The sequence below is a fragment of the Scleropages formosus genome, chromosome 4 (genome assembly GCF_900964775.1).
Source record: "Scleropages formosus chromosome 4, fSclFor1.1, whole genome shotgun sequence".
NCBI lineage: Eukaryota > Metazoa > Chordata > Actinopteri > Osteoglossiformes > Osteoglossidae > Scleropages > Scleropages formosus.
In genome coordinates this window covers 32,128,516-32,148,094 of record NC_041809.1, presented here as the reverse complement: position 1 = coordinate 32,148,094, position 19,579 = coordinate 32,128,516, and the positions used below count along the sequence as shown (strand labels likewise).

Below are 19,579 nucleotides of genomic sequence, written 5' to 3'. Positions count from 1 at the left end.
CCCTAGGCATATGGACTTTAGGGTTTTACTACATTTTACTACTGATTTTACTAAATCTTTTTTTTTTTTTTTATTTAAAAAACTGTGAAACTGTAAGGATTCATGTGATTCAAGCAAAACTCTTTCTCAGGGACACTGCTACAGGACCGTTCCTTCATCTTGGATTGGCTGCTTTCAGAGCCACTTTAGTCTGAGAAAAGTTACTTAAATAAATACACGGTTCGAAAGAAGTCCGTTTTTATAGATGTTTAAGGGTATATAAGACCACAGTAGTGTGTGTGTGTGTGTGTGTGTGTGTGTGTGTATATTATACTATTTAAATTCCAGTGTTCTTCCAAAAGGGGGTGTGGTGGTGCACTGGGTTAGACCGGGTCCTGCTCTCCAGTGGGTCTGGGGTTCGAGTCCTGTTTGGGGTGCCTTGCAATGGACTGGCATCCTGTCCTGGGTGTTTCCCCTCCCCCTCCAGCCTTATGCCCTGTGTTGCCAGGTTAGGCTCTGGCTCCCTGCAACCCCATATGGGACAAGCGGTTTCAGAAAGTGTGTGTGCGTGCGTGCGTTCAAGTTTAAGGGGTGGTTGGAGCAGCTGCCTTCAGCTCTGAGGGTTGCAGGTTCAATCCCACCTCTCACTATGGTGCCTTTGAGCAAGTTGTTTATCCTGCATTTGCTCCAGTATTTTGCCTTTCTGCCTGGATAACCGAGTTGTGGCCCTACGATGGACTGGTATCCTGTCCAGGGTGTGTCCCTCCCACCCCGTCAGCCCAGCGCCCGATGTCTCCGGGAGAGGCTCTGGCTCACCGTGACCCTGCTCGGGACACACACACACATTTTCCGAACCGCTTGTCCCATAGGGGGTCGCAGGGAACCGGAGCCTACCCGGCAACACAGGGCGTAAGGACGGAGGGGAAGGGGACGCACCCAGGACGGGACGCCAGTCCGTCACAAGGTACCCCAAGCAGGACTTGAATCCCAGACCCACCAGAGAGCAGGACCCAGTCCAACCCACTGCACCACCACAACCCCCCCGCTTGGGACAAGTAGTTAAAATTAGTTATCTGTTAAAATTTCTGAATATTTTTTATTTTATTTATTTATTTTAAAGTATTATTCTTTTAATACCAAACCTGAGTTCGTCCACTGTCGTTCTCAAAGTCTCCATGGACAATGAGCCATGTGTGCTTTAAAGTCACTGGATGGAAAGGCAAGCACTGAATGTTTAAAATAAAAATAAAACTTCCACCATGGTTCTGGTGGTTGTGAATTACTTTTTGAAACTGCATGGCATCCAAAGCGCGAACGTGACAGATTTCATTGGTGACCATTTTGCGTTCGACAAATTTCTGTATCGTGTCTTCAATTTTTCTGTAAATTAAATGACAAAAAAAATTTAAGTTTACACTTTGTCAATGTGAGTCATGACAGATTGTTCCAAGGTTCCTGGCAGTAGTAATGAGCCTGTTCACTCGTTCCGCCGTTACAACTGCATCCCGCACCACGTCTCTTTTGAATACACCTGGCCAGGTGGGATGTTGCCTGAGATGTGATCTGAGATAGGGGCACAGGGCACCTGGGGGGACACAATCCCTTTGTCTCCTGCACGAGAAGGACTTGTCTTTGATCCGTGTCGTGAGATCTTTGTCTTTTGCACAAATGTGTCTCTTTTGTAAATACCATGGTCCTGTGACCAAAATCTATCTGAATGTGTCTCGATGGGTTCGATATTTGTTTGTTATACAGGGATCATTTTAGATGATAATAGAATAAAATATTTATAGGCCATAACAGCAGAGATAAAACTCGCATGTCGATCGCTTACGTTATGGTCCGTTGACCGCAGCATCTCCTCAATAGCAATGTCCCTTTATTCGGTAATGTCTGTTTATTCTGTACCTTTTGCAGAAATGTTCTGCTTTACATTCAAGGATGTGTATGAGGGACTACGGTAGTGTCAAAGCATGCTGTACCTTACATAACGTGCTGTAAACTGGTGAAACATGAGCATGTGGGCTGTTCTGGTGAAGTGTTATTAGAGATGTATGGCCCATTAGATGCATTTACAAAGGTCACGTTCCAAGGTGACAGTGGCTGTAGGCTTGTCGAGTTGGTGTATTACATGGACCGAAATTTCTGTCCCACTCGCGTGTTTGGGTGGCACGGTGGCACAGTGAGTAGCGCTGTTGTGTCACAGCGCCTGGGAGGTGTGAGAGTATGTGGGTTTGATCCCCACTCAGTCGGTGTGGAGTTCGCATGTTCTCTCAGGGTGCTCTGGTTTCCTCCCACAGTCCAAAGACATGCTGTTCAGGTTCGCCCACAGCATGTGAGTGACAGAGAGAGAGAGTGTTCCACTTACATATGGATGAGTGACCCATTGTAAGTAGTGTATCTAGCAGTGTAAGCCACTGCAGTGAAGAATGTATGTGGGCTATAACACTATGTAGAGTTCATTGGAAGTTGCTTTGGGGAAAAGCGTCTGTTAAATAAATGTAAATGATAAAAAAAAAAATTAGCCATTCTTCTATGTATGGGGTACAATTTACTCTGCAGACTAAAGTCATTTATCCATCCATACCTTAAACAACTATTCTTCATGTAATAGATGTTTGCCCCTATTTTAATACACCGGTATCAAAGCAGTAAGTGGGATAATCTTTAAATGAAATCACTTCGGACCAAATGCTTGCAATTTCAAACCTCAAGAACCTGCTGTTGTATAAATAATATAAACAACCTTTTGCCCTTGACCAAAGAGGTCCTGTACCCCAAATAACCCTGTAACTCTGGAAGGGAGGTAACGTGTGTGTGTGTGTGTGTGTGTGTGTTGGTATATACACACACATACACAGACTGGTCTTCTATCACCACATATAATGGCCAGGAGGTGTGGGCAGTCACTGGTACTTGGACCCCCAGAGGTTTTTTTTTTTTTTTTTTTTTTTTTTTTTTTTTTTTTTCCCCCCCTCCCCCCCCCCCCGTTTTTTTTTTGGGAGTTTTTTTGTTTTCCTTTCTTCAGTTTCCAGTTGGCTTACGTAATGGCTAATTATATTTTATTATACCTTTACTGATCTTTGGGCTGTATTTTCTGGAACTTGGTTTAGAGCTCTGTGCCACTCCACTCAGGAAATTATATAAAAATATATCAAATTTTAAAATATATAACAGTTTATAAAATAAACACAAAATATTTTAAAATGTATATAAACATCATTTGAATTGTAATGAATGGAATGTAGGGGCGTGTGGTGGCAGGGCGGGTTTGACCGGTTCCTGCTGTGTGGTGGGTCTGGGGTTCGAGTTCTGCTTGGGGTGCCTTGCAATGGACTGGCATCCCACCCTGGGTGTGTACCCTCCTCCCTTCAGCCCTGTGTTTCCGGAATAGGCTCTGGCTTGCCGCGACCCTGCTTGGGACAAGCGGTTGTTGACGTTGGTGGGTTGAATGGAACATCTGTAGATCAGAAGAGGTGAGCTGAGCAGTGTAACTTCTACAGTAATTACAGTAGATGTTGTAACCAAGCGTCTAGACAGTCATATGGTGAGAATACTAAACTGCTGTTTCTGCCTACGTGTTTTGAATGTCAGTTTATCGCCGCAGCATCCATCCATCAACAGCAGCCCGAGAGGAGAGGCCCAGGTTTAGTCATCCGCTCAGCTCCCTCCCCCAGCTTTCCGTATCTGGGCTTGAGAACAAAACTTCAACGGTGTTCCCACCCCCGAAGTTTCTGTGTTCCTATCCCACTTCAGTCTTATATTACCTCACCTTCGGTGCCTTCTCCACGTTCGATGAACCTGTCATTGGGTCTAAAGGTTTCCTGTTCACGCTCGGTCGTCTTAGTGTTGCATAAAAGAAATAACACGCCCGAATAACTTTGGAACTTTTTGTGGGAAAAATTGTGGTTTTGCATTCGACATCGACAAATTTCCACGTCGTATTTTCAGTTTGTGTACATAACCTTAATTATTCACCCTTCGTAAATGTGAGACATGACACGGCGTCTTGCTGACTCATAGTTGGGGAAATGCCAGGCTGTGTGTTGGCCGAAGATAATTTTTCGGGAGGTACCAGACGTTCTGCTGCATTCCTCTATGCGTCGTTCGACCAAGTCGCTTTTCCGTTACATCGAGTCATGTTTCCGGCATCTCTTTATTTACAGTATTTATTGCTTGGTTATCTTGCTTCACGTCAACATAACGTCAAGGTGGTTCCTCCTCTAAACACTGTGCTTTTGTTGAAGGTCTTATTGGTACGGCTAGAATGTTAACTGGTATCTGTTTTGGAAGGGATGACTTTTTTTTTTTTTTTTCTTCAAATAAGGGATTGAGGTGATGCAGCGGGCTTGGCTGGGTCCTGCTCTCTGGTGGGTCTGGGGTTCGAGTCCTGCTTGGGGTGCCCTGTGATGGACTGGCGTCCCGTCCTGGGTGTATCCCCCTCCCCCTCCAGCTCTGCGCCCTCTGTTGCCGGGTTAGGCTCCGGCTTGCCACGACCCCGCTCTGGACAAGCGGCTTCAAGTGTATATGACTATTTTTACGTTTTCTTCTTATTTTTAGGTCACAGGATACATGCTTTGCTCAGAGGTGGTTCTATTGATATCTATTGCACTCATGAGGTCTGCTGCTTCTGAGCATCAATAAGTCTGTCGAAGTGACTGGCCACATGTGGCTACTTAAAATGTGCTGGAATGGCTGTGTTTAGATGCAGTCATGATGCACAACAGCTGGTATTTCCATAGCAACAACTGGCAGTTGGTAATTCCAAGGAAGCAAAGGAAGCAGCTTGGATTTATTTGAATAAGTTGCAAATTCACTGTGCTCAATAGCCTCGTATTTGTTCCCTTCAAAGTTTTGGTTCTTTTGCATAAAGAACTTTCCGCCATTGATGTGGTTTACTTCAAGACTCCTTCTGGGAGGCTGAAATGCTGTGTTCCCATGAGCCTTTGCATGCCGGTGTCTAATTTGATCTGTTAAATATTTCAGCGGTCAAGTACTGTATACAGCTGTATTTTGTATGCATTAAGACCCCTGAGTGATCTGGTGAGAAAAATCCAGATTCCGCTGATGCAGTTTGAGAATCATATCCATGCACATGACAATAAAGATGTCTATGACTCCAGTCCTGTTTCCCAAATGGCATTTAGTAGCAACCTGTCCCCTGCTCTGAATACCACTGAGATGGTTATAAAGTAATTTACCCTGTTATACACACACACACACACACACACATTTTCAGAACCGCTTGTCCCTTACGGGGTCACGGGGAACCGGAGCCTACCCGGCAACACAGGGCGTAAGGCCGGAGGGGGAGGGGACACACCCAGGACGGGACGCCAGTCCGCCGCAAGGCACCCCAAGCGGGACTCGAACCCCAGACCCACTGGAGAGTAGGACCTGGTCCAACCCACTGCGCCACCGCGCCCCCTCTACCCTGTTATAGTATTTATTAATTTTATTTATGTTCCATTTGATATTTTGTAATTGCTTGGAATCATTATGAAAGTTACAGAAGAATAGGAATTGAATGAATATTAATATTAATGCTAATATCGACAAAATGTTCCTTTTTATATGATCACAATATTTAAATGTAAAAATGAAAGCAGCGAAAACCTTGCACAGGCAGTTATGAAGAGATAATGTCATGCAAGCAGGTCATGCAAAAAAGGTGAGAACGAAGCAGCTTTGGATAATGTCAGTTACGAGACACAATGGAACAAAGCAAGATCGGTAAAGCAATACGAAGCAAAAACGAAGGTATGTGACAGAACCAGAAACGCTGCGAACCAGGTTGTGAGTGGGCACTGCAACAGGTGCGAAAGCCATTACAACTTCTCATGGCATGGAGATAAAACTTAGCTGCAGCCCAGCTGTTGCCTTTAAACATCAACTATGGAAAGAAGAACAATAGCAATAATAACAACCCCTTCACACTAACGGAGGATCTGACTCGTTTGACGTGTAACATTTCCATTTATTCATTTAGCAGACACTTTTCTCCGAAGCGACATACAACTCTGCTGAAACAAAAGTTTCACCAACAGATGGAGAGACATAGATGCAGACACACCATTCTTAAAGCCCAGTAAGTCTGTCTGATGTCATCGTTTCAACGGGCATACATTACGTGGGTAGGCGCATATAGCGTCAATAGGAAGTAAATGGGTATTTGTGACAAATGATATGTAAATTTATGGAGCAGATAGCTTTCAGACTCACTTCTCTGGAGATCTATGTGTTTCGATGCTGTTCTTAAATGTTGAGAGGAATTCAGCAGTTCTGAGTGAGAGAGGGAGATTGTTCCACCACATTGGAGACAGATCTAAGAACCGTTGGACTTTGGATTTTGGACCGATTGTGTGTGGGGCCCACCAAGTGGCCAGAGGTGGAGCAGAGAAGAGGTCTGGGTGAGGTCTTGCCAGCAGTCGAGTCTTGTAGGTGTTGGGGAGCAGAGCCATTGATGCCCTTGTAGACCTTCAGCGGAGTATTGAACAGTAGAAGGCATTTCTTTTAAGACTTTGTTAGAGTGTAATGGTCAGGGAATTCACGGAAGACGGCACCGAAGTACCGTAGACTCGAGGCAGCTGATGTGTCGTGGTCTGAACTGCAGCCTTTGGGTCCGAAGGTTACCAGTTCATATCTCATGTACTTCTGTAGTACCCTTGAGCCAAGGTACTTACCCTACGTTGTGCTCCAAGTATGGCAGATTTGAATCCATAACTCCTTCAGTATTACTACAGCAGATGTTGCCAACTCTTTATTCAAGATTCAAGAGTTTATTGTCATATGTAAACAGTTTGTTACACACACACTGTCTGAACTGCTTGTCCCAGACGGGGTCGCGGGGAACCAGAGCCTACCCGGCAACACAGGGCGTAAGGCCAGAGGGGGAGGGGACACACCCAGGACGGGACACCAGTCTGTCGCAAGGCACCCCAAGCAGGACTCGAACCCCAGACCCACCGGAGAGCAGGACCGTTGTCCAACCCGCTGCGCCACCACACCCCCCAGTTTGTTACACCATACAGTGAAATTCTTACTCTGTGAATCCTCTTAGCAGCCTATGACATAAATTATGAGGACGTAAGGAAGGAAAAACACAAGGTGTAAATCACAAATTTACAAAATTATTATTAGTGCAAAAAAATCCAAGAAACGAAGTTATGTGCCTGTATAAAGTGTGCAGTGCGCAATGTAAACATGAAAGACATACATGTGCAAAGTCCTGCAGAGGTAGATTGGGTCAATTCGCAGTTGAAATGGGTGTGTATTTGTGCGCACGTTATGCGGAGGTAGTCTGTGGTCTCTGATGTTACTGGCGTTGTGGGTGTGTAGGAGGGATGGGGGGTAGTTGACACCTCTCAGGCTCAGGGTAATCTGTGTCTGCTGTGATGGGTGGAGAGGCGGTGGATGGATGTCATTCACAAGCCTGATGGCCTCTGGGTAAAAACTGTTTTTCAATCTTGAGGTTCTGGCTCTAACACTCCTGTAGCGTCTGCCTGATGGTAGGAGTGTGAAAAGGCTGTGCTGGGGATGACTGTTGTCCTTAATGATGCTGGTGGCTCTCCAGATGGTTCTGGCCTGGCACAGGCTCTCCAGTGATGGTAAGGACGTTCCAGTGATGGTTCGAGCGGCTTTCGCCACTCGCTGTAGCGCCTCACGATCCTGTACTGCGCAGCCTCCGAACCACACCGTGACGGAGCTGGTGAGGACGCTCTCGATCGCACACCCGTAGACATTTCCGAGGATTCGGCTTGGCGTGCCAAATTTCCTCAGCCTTCTCAAGAAGTGCAGACGCTGACGTGATTTCTTGACCAGATGCATAGTGTTGTGAGACCAGGTGAAATCTTCGGTAATGTGAACACCCAGGAATCTGAAGCTGCTCACCTTCTCCACCACCGTCTCACCAATATGCAGTGATGAGTGTTGCTCCCTCCTTCTCCGTGGATCCACCATCAACTCCTTTGTTTTGTCGACATTGAGCGAGAGATTGTTGTCGTGGCACCACTTCGCTAGGTCGGCCACCTCCCTCCTGTATGCCGACTCGCCGCCTCCCGTTATCGGTCCGATGACTGTTGTGTCATCGGCAAATTTGATGATGCTGGTGTCGTTCTGTTCGTTTGAGTACGTTCAATTTTCTTCATATTAAGCTGGCAGCTGAATTTGGGATCCGATTGCTGTCGTCACGGTAACAACTTCCACAACTAAAATTTGTCATACATGCCGTGTTTAGCGGGGGACACAAAAATGCGCAAAAATTACACAGAGAAATTGGATCACTCATAACTACTTGTCTTTTGAGACATCTAGTTGCCCGTGTTTAAGGTTCCTGCTGCTCTTTTTCTATGTGTCATATAAAAAAATAATGCAAGACAGCCATCGTGTGAGCAATTTACAGAGAGCGAAAGCGCCTGAAGGTGCAGGTCGGTGGGATTTGCACACATGAATGCTGAGGATAACAGCAATGACACAAACTCTCCTACAAGACCCTACACGCCAAGCCTTTCCCACCTGTGGAAAAACTCTCGCACAAATAACTGCTTCCCCCCCCCCTCCCCATTGTGTAACCTGGAAAAACCTTTGGTATCTTTTTGTTTTGAATTTCCAAGTTACTTGCAAATGGGGAAATTCTGATTACATAAAACTGTCATCCCAGTTTTCCCAGAAAAGTGGACGTTTCCCTGCAGTGAGGTGACTGCAAGGCAGACACGCTCAGATGTTGGCAAATTTAATTCAGATTTAAGCATTTATTTAACTAATTTAAAGAGCTTTTTTAGCAAAATAAATTTTAAAAAAAAATTCTTCACACCTCAATTTTTGATTTGGTTTTTTGCCTCATATTTAAGGTCAATTCATAGTTCATTCCAAACGCTTCAAACAATTCTTACAACTGAAGGTGTACTATCATTATTAAAAGGAATCTGGACTTGGTTTAAAGACAGGGTGGTGCGGTGGTGCAGTAGGCTGGACCAGGTCCTGCTCTCCAATGGGTCTGGGGTTCGAGTCCTGCTTGGAGTGCCTTGTGATGGACTGGCGTCCTGTCCTGGGTGTGTCCCCTCCCCCTGGTGCCCTGTGTTGCTGGGTTAAGCTCTGGCTCCCTGTGACCCACATATGGGACAAGTGGTTCAGATGGTGTGTGTGTGTGTGTGTGTGTGTGTGTGTGTGTGTGAGAGACAGTCCAAACCACCGGTCACAGGAAGCTGTCAGTCATGCACAACACATAAAAACTCCAGTTCACTTCCACACCCTGCATGTGCTGCTTTCTACAAACCCATCACTTCCCCATATGGTCCCCAAACAAGGGTTCAACAACCTAGATCAGCTGCAGGTGTGAGCCCCCCAGTGTACTCCAGTCACATGTGCAATGTACACAGGGCATCCTTCAAACTATAGATATAATACGTTTACATTTATTCATTTAGCGGACGCTTTTCTCCAAAGCGACGTATATCTTGTAGAAAATTCAATGTGTTCATTACATTAGGAGAAAGAGAGACTTAGATGCAGATGTGTGATTCTAAAGTGCAGTTTTTCTTTCCACCATATGAACCAACGTTCATCACACGAGTAGCTGCATAAAACTTTACCAGAATAGCAACGATTCCTGATCACCTTCCTAGTATTTTTTTAAGGTGTGTGTGTGTGTGTGTGTGTGTGTGTGTGTGTGTGTGTGTGTGTGTGTGTGTGAGATAAACATGAAGTAAATTAATAGATTAAGTAATACATAAGTAAATTATCATTAAGTATTACTTAATACACCCAGTACATTATACCTAATACACCATACACTGAATACATTAAATGAATTAATTGTAGAAACATTGTGTCTCAAAAGCCAAACTCTTGCTTGAAACATTAAATACATAGTTTATACATTTTCTATAAGTACGTTTCTTTCAGATTTCTTTGTATGCTCTGTTGACATTTAGTTGTGTTTTTTTTGGGGGGGGTAAATGACACTATTGCAGGCTAAGTGACGAGAGCAACGGTGAATGAAAACCCTGCGCCCTTCACTTTAATGCTCTACTAACCCTTTGACACATAATATTTTACTAACGTACCTATTTTACTAAATGTGTGTCTTTACATGTGCTGTTGCAGGCTGAACTAAGAGCAAGTATACCTCAGTGTTCCATTTAGTTCTGTTGGATTAAACATACCTTTGGCATTAGTTTGTACTATATGACCGTTTTTATAAAAATATTCTGCATTCTTGAAATAAGCAAACTAGGGAATTTTGGCCCCGGGGTCCAAACACCAGATATTCCAGTATCTTTTAGGATCTGATGCTTGCTGGAATGTTTTTGTGCTTTCTAGAATGTTCTGGTGTCTTCTAGAACCTTCCAGTGGCCATAAAGTACAAAACTAAAGCTGACACTCTAGAAGAGCGACTTATTTTTGTCATCAAGTAAACTTTAACTAGTCATAATCAACACAAAAATCGACATAACTAAGAAGTTTGAAAAATGTTCTTGTGTTACGAATGTGAGAGTATTTGTTCCTTTGAAACCTTTCAGCTGCTTGGACAACAATTCATCCGCTGTCAGAGTGACCTCTGTCCAAATCTTCGAAACAGAAAATTGTTTTGTTGTCATAGTAAGGAAAGAAAAGCATATCAGTATCCGTTCCTTGCTCTCAGAGAATTTAATCTGCCGCTCCAAATCATGCATCAAAGACAAAATAACCAGCTTGGTTTGATCATTGATTGCAAACATAAAATTCAGCAAAAATACATCAGTTTGTGATGTCATATAGTCAAACTTATAGCTAATTTATAATCTAATAGCTACTCATGAATGTTGTTAATGCAAATTAGTATACAGATGTTTTTACATGTCTATGTTTTCATATATCATTTTTAAATTAAGAGGATTGAACTAATGTAAACGTTTTGACTGGTCTACCAAAATATTCTCACAACAGATCGAGTAGCTACTCTTGCTTTTGGAGAAAATAATGAACGTATCACTCGCGTTGTATTTTTCCTCGCTGTAATACATGCGTTTAACTAAATTAAAACAGCCTCTCATTATATTTGTAGGTGTTTCCAAGACATTGTTGCAGATTTGATCTGTTCAATTGATTGAGCTCAATTTTTTTTCACGCTTAAGTTATTAATTATGTTTAAAAGTTTCCGAAACAGCTTTTGTTTTTACCGCATACCCATATCAGCTTCAGGCTTTTTCCAGATAGTGATTTCATAAGCAGTGATTTACGGTCAAGGTTGTGTTGTACATCCTAGCAGTGCTCCAAGCTTTGGGTCATTCGCTCAGATTCTCATGTGCACAGGAGCAGTGAGTTGTGGCGCTGTTAACATACTCGTCTTACCTCCTGTGAGATCATTTTCCCAGTTTGTTTATGTTCTCAGACTGAACACGAGCATTAGTCAAAGCTCACTTTTTACACTCCAACTCCCCTTGTGACCATTTTCTCATCAGCAGTATTTGTCTTACATTAGAAAAACCCCTCTCTAAGCTATAAAGGTATTTATCAGAGATTTATATCCTTCAGGGTTGTTTTCTTATGAGTTGTGTCATTGCAATATTAATATTTCCCCCCCCCATGTTTTATTCCGAAATCTATTGTCTTTCCATTGATGTTTTCAGCAGCTACTTAACAGAGCCTGTTCGTACCCATGTATGTATGATGCATTATATCATGCTGTAGTACATGTCCCTGTTTCCAAATACAAATATACAGTATAATATATAAGCAATCTCCAACCTCAAAAAAAAAAACTTTTCAAATCAAACATACCAAAGAGCATTATTGTATTTATTTGAAAAATAGATTTACAGATATACAATCTACAATATGTACATTATGACAAACAACTTTCTCACACAATCGTCCAACCCAAACGTTGCCATGAATGATCCACAATCTGACAACCCTGGAAATACCCGGTAATTAGTCAAAACCTAAACAACTGAGTCTCTTTCAGTGTTAAGACAGGCACTGTTAATAATAAAGAACAAGTGATGCTGCAAAAGTCACACAGATAAAACACTGTTTTGTTAAATGCATGGAGTACAAAGCATTTTTGAGTTTCTCTGTGGGAAAATTTTGGTAAAATTTAGCCAGTTTAAAGTTTTTCTTCCCAGAGCAACATGATTCCCTTTATTTAACTAGATCAGTACATTTCCAAACCAGACCAATACACTACTCCATTCCTCTAAGACCATTTGCTTTTTAAATGCTACACCAAATCACATATAATAAATTCATTTAGCCCTATAATTGTGAGTTTCCTTTGCCTGGTATTAAACAGCTTTATGGTAAAATTCACTTTAAGGCTATATGACCTAATGGCAATGTTTTAAAGGATAATGTTTAAATGTCTTAGTATAAAGTGCAAAAGAGACACCAACACATTCATCAACGACGGAGGGAATAAAGTGGTGCACAGACTACATAAAATCCCCAATGGAGTATATGGAAAATATACATTTTGGTTGCAAGAACAGTACTGCCAAGACTCAGGTAGAACTGCACAGCGGCAGTTGGGCAGAAAAAAGAATTATCTGCGTTTCACTGTTTTCACAATTGCTACTGTCTTCCATGTTTCCAGAAAGTCCTTTCAGTTCTTTGCAATATTTCATGTCCATTTCTGGCGCTAAAAAGAGAAAGGGTAAACATTGTAAAAACACTAATACAAAAATGATTGCTAACATTTACCTATTTGTGGACACACAAGAAGAATCTACATTATCCAGCCCCACATTTTCATTTATCCAATTTTTTTTTTAATGAGTGTCAGTAAACATAAATTGTAACCCATCTGTGCAGTTTTGAAAAACTTTCTGATCCCTCTGCCTGAAATTTAGAATTCTAATTGAAAAATGTACACATCTTGTAATATATTCTACATACTTGATTTCATTGCATTTCATTCCAGAGACAATTAGTTGAGAAAAATAGAGGGTTGTGTGGGGTGGTGCAGAGGTTAGTGCAGCTCCCAAGTGCCTGAGCTGTTCAGGTGCAGGTTTGAATCCTGCTCTGCTTGTGTGGCATTTTCAGGATTTTTCCCAGGTTTGCATGTGTTTTCCTTCCAGAGTCCAAGGATGAGTGAGAGTGAGTGAGTGAGTGAGGCATCCCTTCCAGGGTGTAGCCTTAACTTGCCTAGTGCCCTGTCTTCTGGGCTAGGCTCTGGATTGCCACGACCCCGACTGGGGCAAACAGTAAGGGAGGTCTTGTCTCACATTCAGTGCTAATATTTCTTATTTGTACATTTCTACATTATTTTACTCTACTCTGCAGTATCGCTTCTAGGATATTTGAAGGGGGACTTAGGGGCGTTACATTTTTTTGTCATGCAACAGTAGCATTGCCGGTACACTTTGTGACGATACGAATCGATCCAATCCGTCAGCTTCTTACCGTTTGCATTTGTTTGCTGCCACTGCAACTGCTCCACCTCCAAAGCTTGTGCCATCTGAAATGGTACGATAAGACAAAATGGGACTCAACCAAACTTCAGCTTCTTTCTGGGTTTTTTTTCTTTTTAAAGCGCACGCGCGCGCACACACACACCGGCGCGTAACCCGGCAACACAGGGCGCAAGGCCAAAGGGGGAGGGGACACACCCAGGACAGGATGCCAGTCCATCGCAGGGCACCCCAAATGGGACTCCAACCCCAGACCCGCCAGAGAGCAGGACCCGGCCAAGCCCACTGCGCCACTACGCGCCCCCCCCCCCCCCTTTTAAACTAAAGAAATGCAAATACGTACATATTTTTTAATCACCAAATCACAGACGTTATCATTTTGACATCAAAAGGCAAATATATACAATGCCGCTTGAAAGTATGTGGACCCCCTGTGTCCCTGAGTTATACCACAAACTGGTTATTTAAAAAGAATCAGTCATGATAGGTATGTAATGACCAATTTCACATGCTGGTTTAGAGGAGATCATGTGTGTAGTAGAAACACTGAAGTAGTGCAGGTGCAAAAATAAGTGAACCTCAAGTTGCATTGATTAAAGCAAGTAGGTAAAAGTAGGATCAGTTGTGTAAATCGTACTTTTTTATCCATTGATAAGTTAATGTTAAGATTTCGATTTTATGTTTATTTTAATACTTTATACAAGAATGACCATCCTGATAGGGTTAACACACTTTCAGCACTGCAGTTAGAAGATAGTGAATGAGACAGAGACGATGCACCAAACCCACCTCAATGATGGCTGCCTCATCATCTTCAAAATCTGAAACATGAGTTGAAAAAAGTTTTACGGCAAATTATGAAAAGAGCACATTCACTGACTTTGCCTTAAATGTAAATCGTATTTGTGTGACTTGTTCCATCGGCTCCGAACCACTGCACTCTGACGCAAAACATGTCTTAACATATTAACATCCCTGTTAAACGTGGTGCAGGTCATGTGTAAACTTTCTTTGTAATCTAGATAAATATAAAAGTCTACAAAGACGGTCGCTGTAAAACAATGTTATGATCTGCCGAACTAGAGCTTAATGAAGTGTATTTAACATCCGGCGCCGAAGAGATCCGCACCTGTTGTGTGAATGGGTGACACCTGGAATAATCCATAGAATTCATTTGTGCTGTCAGCAATGACCTCCACGGTGGTAGAGCACTCTACAGCCTCTCCTTCATCCCCAAAGTGGTGGACTGAAAGACCTGAAGAAAGAGGAAAGATGAGAACGTCAGTTTTATTGTACTTGCACAGAAAATAAATCTCTCTCTGTCACTCTGGGATCCACGGGTCCAACTGACAAAATCTCGACTATGGAAGCTGAAGCTATTTCACAGTATCTGAAATATTCTGTGTTTAAACTTCATTGCTGAATTTTTTTAAAGCCAATAATATACAACTAAATTACTGGCAAGAAGAGGTTTTTAAAAAAAAAAAAAAGAGATAATGCTCCTACCAAGTCCACCTGTGCTGTCCACTGTCGTCTCTTGCGTGGATTCGTTACTCGTGTCTGTACTTTGAGCTCCAGAATGATTTAATTGATCTTTGCAATCCTGCTCTGGGTTTGTGTCCCATTCAGCATTCTTAAAATAATAAATGTTGCGTCACTGAGGTATACTTAAAAAAAAATAACATTTTAAATATATTAACCAAGTATTGCTAACATACATTTTGAAAGATATCTTCAACTGACAGGTGCAGTGGAACAGGTTAAGTCCATGATAAAAGTTAATTTAAAGGGGAAAAATAAAATACACAAAGCAATACGTGCCTTTATCTTTCGCTTGTGAGTTGTCTTGGGCTTCTTATCTGCGGATGGACAAGTTGTGGTTTTAACACAGGGGGCAGCTGGTAGGTAAGTGGTTACAGCTCCTGCCTTTGGATCCAAAAAGGCTGCAGGTCTGAATCTCACCTCCAGCTGTAGTCCCCTTGAGCAAGGTATTTACCCTCAATTGCTCCAGTTATACAAACAGGTAAATAATTGCAACCTTAACAGAGTAAGTTGCTTGGGAGAAAAGCACCAGCTAAATGTAACACATTTCATAACAAGATTGGCGTAAACACATTTGATATATTTCTACATTTATTCATTTAGGTGATTTTCTCCAAAGCAACTTACAGCTTTAAGATCCCCATTTGCACAGGTGGGCAGCATAGGGTAGGGACCTTGCTCAAGGGCATTACAGCACAAGGGACAATTTGAACCTGGAACGTGTGAGTTCAGAGGAAGGGGTTCTGACCACAACGCAATACAGTGGTACCATGTTTTTAGCCACATGTAGTGTTCTAAGGCAAACTACTTTTAGAATGAGCTACACAGACACGGTTGCGTACCTTTTTTCTTAGGAACTTCTTCCAGCATTCTGTAGACGCGTATCGCCTGAGAGCCCTTGTTGATACTTTTGTCTTTCACTTGTTTAATGTCCGGAAGGGAATTAAGGGCGCTGCGGAAATTGGCCTTCCATGTTTTAGGGTCTGGTTCAGTCACTCCCGGTTTGAATTTTCCTGGAGAACAAGATCCATTTCAAAACGTGCTTTGAGCAACTTAGAGGCTTCATGGTTAAGGAGTTCTACAGAGTGAAAGGCTGAGATTTCAGGATTGTGGGATTATGAAAGAGAGTACAGGTAAGGAAACTTTGACAAAAGTTCCACCGAAAAGACGATAACATCTCATCCAAAGTAGGACGTTTAGCTTAGTCATAATACGGTATATTTTAAAAAGTGACGAATCTGCCCTAATGTCTGCTTCACTTGCCCACCTGTATGGACAGCCCACTGCATGAAGATGCGTGCATCTGTATCCATCTCCCAGCCATGGCGAGCGGCATGCTTCCAGGGAATGGCAAACATTTTATTTCCCTTAAAACAACCGAAAACGAGGACGGTTAGACACACGTGCCACTGCATTGCTCAACGAAAAGTTTTGCGCTGACCTACAATGGTGTTTGTGCACAGTGAGACAGTAGTGCAGGTGAGCCATACCTTATCCACCCATGTCAGTCCAGGGATTGACTTGGACTCAATCTTCTGCTCCAGCCAAGGCCGCAATCGTGTTCTGGAGGACGGCATGGCTTCTGTGGACAAAGTCAAATAAAAAGTTAAATGTTTTTAAAAAAGAAGAAAAGTAAAATGCAGATGTTTATGCAGTAACAAAGGATGTTACAGTCGTTAACTTTTATTTCCTAGGACCACCTTTTTTTTCGTTTTTTTTTTTAAAAAAGGAGCAGTTCAAACATAGCAATAGATAAGAGGACAGCAGAAATTCAGTATTAGTGTGTTTATATGCCTTTACACTTTGTGGTTTCTCTGTAGATCTTCTAAGCCCCCTCACACACAAACTACCTACCCAAAGCAATGCACGTTTAAAATAACAATGGGTGAGTAAGGGAAGATCAAGATGATTGACACTGTAAATATTTGAATAGGGGGAAAACTTCTAGAAAATAATGCAGTTTTTCCCCTTAATTCTCCTGCCTCGCAGCGCAGTACAGTACAGGGGAGTACAGAAGATGTTTGATTGATGATGTCGGTTGTTACATAATCTCAAGTTCGCCAAATTCTCTCTTAATTTCACAGCACAGAATTCCCAAAAGAGAGAAAAAAAAAAAAAAAAAAAACACACGATCGCGCATAAACAACTCGCATTTGGCGACGTTGGGGTTCCGAAAAACACACACGACACGCGCCGCCGTGAATGATGATCATCATGATGAGCAAAAGCAGTAGAACTAGAAATAAAATGGCAATAAAAAAAGCGACAGAAGCGTCATACACACAGTATAGAAATTAAAATGTTTCATGTTTGCATTTGTATATCTCTCAATAGAGCTAAGCGCATTTCTACATACAAATAATAAATATTTCCGCAATTGAACGTGTGACTGCGAACGCGCTCCGCTCCCAAGTTAAACACATGATGATATGCATAAAAATATGCTTATTTCTTGGCATGCATTCAATTGGATATTAAGAAAAAAACTGAAATAAGGTTAATCACTACACCACTAAACTCAACACATTACGATTCTACTCTGTTAAAAAAAAAAAAACTTTGAGAAACATGATTCACATTCATTGCAACAACAAGAAAGCGCGACTTCAGTCCCAAAAGCTGCGGCATGTATTAGATGCATATTTTTTAAGTTAAACAATGAGTCCTGCACGCTTACATTGGGTGTCCAATTTCGGCTGCAGGATCTCCAGCACTGAATCGGAACCGTGTACAACGCGGACGACCCCGTCCGCCTCCGGCGATGCGCTCAGTCCAAAGCGCGTCCCCGCGGCTGTCAACTGACTGCTCGCGAATTCTCTCCGTTGACAAATAAGCGGCTCCACGCGCTGCCTCTGCGCATGCGCAGCCGTCGCTAGAGCACAGCCGGACTGCAGGCGCAGGCCGCCTGATTTCCGAGAAATCATGCCTTTGTTTGCAACGCGCCGCCGTCGAAGAGGAAGTAGCGCATTAAAAACAACGCAGCAGCGCGCAGCCATGACCAAATTTAGTGTACGTGAGCGTGGGAACTGGGCCACGTCCAAACATTTCAAGTTTTTTGAGTAGCATTGCTATTTTCAATGTACTTTCCCCCTGTTGAAGATATAATGATGTTCCTCCATTTGCATTATGATCGGGCTGGCAGTTGTTTTCAAAAGTTTGGGCCACCCTGTTAGTCCCTGAGGCCGGCCGAGGGTTACGGTTTGAAGGTGAAACCCCACTTGGGCGTTACAACGCGCCTACTGCGCGCGCCCCGCATTCCTGGCGTTTCTCGGAAACGATACAGGAGCTTCCAAGTACCGACAGAGGGCGCGGCTGCTCTTCCACGAGCGCGCCTCCTCCCACTGCCAGACGGAGAGCCTGCCGGGAAAATCCCGTGGTTCCCCGCGAGGTCTCGCCCCGCGAGGCGGCTCCCAGGACGTGTAGTAGTGGGGTGACCCCCCCCCCTTGCAGTGATACGTGACTAACGCTTCCCTTCGCGCGCTTTCACGTGCCGTTTGAAGCAGGAAGCTGAGATGCGCATGCGTACGCGGACTAGTTCCCCTCTTATCAGTTACTCACACTCGTGTCTCGGATGAATGTGTGGGGATAAGCGTCTGGTATATATTTTTCAGTTCAAAGCAATGCTTGGGCAAAGCAAGTGTATAAGTAAAATATAATATAATTTATATGTTATATTAATTTAATATTTAAATTAAGTTTAATTTAAATATTTAATTTCTATACTATTATATATTTGTTGTTTAAATATTTAAATGAATTTAAAATATTAATATTATATTATTCTATATTTTTTTAGAGAATATTTAAATATATATTTATAAAATGTAAAAATATATACAAAAATATATATTGTTGACATTAAATTTTTTTTTAATATATAATACTTTAATGTAAAAATACAGAAAAGAACTAGGTAATAAGCAATCTCTTTGAATGTTTCAACTGTCCTGCAATCTCTCTCTCTGGTGTGTCCTTGGTTGATTACAGACTGGGCTAAACCCGCAAGTATTGCCTAAGTATTGGCTTTGCCTGGAGAGAAACATAGACCTTGCTTGCATCAAAAAGACAAATTATGTAAATGACTCTGAGCCAAATTCATGTTGGTCTTAAAAGACAAACCGTGGTTAGGTGAGTCTGGGTTCTGCTGCCATGCTCACACACCCCCTCGTTTACTCATTAGCAGATGCCTAGATGCTATTTCTCAAAGCGACTTGCAGTGAACTCTATGTAGTGTTATCAGCCCACCTAAGGTGATTTACACTGCTAAATTCACTGCTTACAATGGGTCACTCATCCATACACCAATGAAACACATTTTTCTGGTTGTAATTTAGAGTCATCAATTCACCTGAACAGCATGTCTTTGAATTGTGGCAGGAAACCAGAGCACCTGGAGGAGACACACCCAGACACGGGGAAAACATACAAACTCCACGCAGACTGAGCCGGGATTGAACCGTGTCCTCTCACGCCACCCAGATGTTGTAAGATCATGCCGCCTGCAAAAAAACCACACGAGGAATGAACGTGGAATTGCTGATGAGCGCTGCCTGTGTTTTAAGAGTAATTCACGTAATGTAACGTAATCCAAGTAATTCACTTTGAATAGTAAGGTGACTTTAAAGTGAATATATACTTGAATATCTGTGGCTGAAACCTTATCTGAA

At 42.6% G+C, this 19,579-nt stretch overlaps 2 protein-coding genes across 2 annotated transcripts in view; one reads left to right on the top strand and one right to left on the bottom strand.

The window, feature by feature from the left end:
• acsl6 (acyl-CoA synthetase long chain family member 6) overlaps positions 1-19,579 on the top strand; it is a 68,167-nt gene that overhangs the window by 8,111 nt on the left and 40,477 nt on the right. The gene's annotated exons all lie outside the window — the stretch shown is intronic.
• LOC108934363 (interferon regulatory factor 1-like) lies at positions 11,752-17,709 on the bottom strand. The gene is made up of 10 exons (XM_018752038.2): positions 17,590-17,709; positions 16,403-16,494; positions 16,180-16,279; positions 15,755-15,925; positions 15,192-15,229; positions 14,877-15,003; positions 14,500-14,625; positions 14,160-14,191; positions 13,363-13,417; positions 11,752-12,598 (listed from the first exon to the last, which is right to left on the bottom strand). Exons 2-10 carry the CDS (start codon positions 16,487-16,489, stop codon positions 12,462-12,464), a joined length of 873 nt encoding a protein of 290 aa, XP_018607554.1. The 5' UTR covers positions 16,490-16,494; positions 17,590-17,709; the 3' UTR covers positions 11,752-12,461.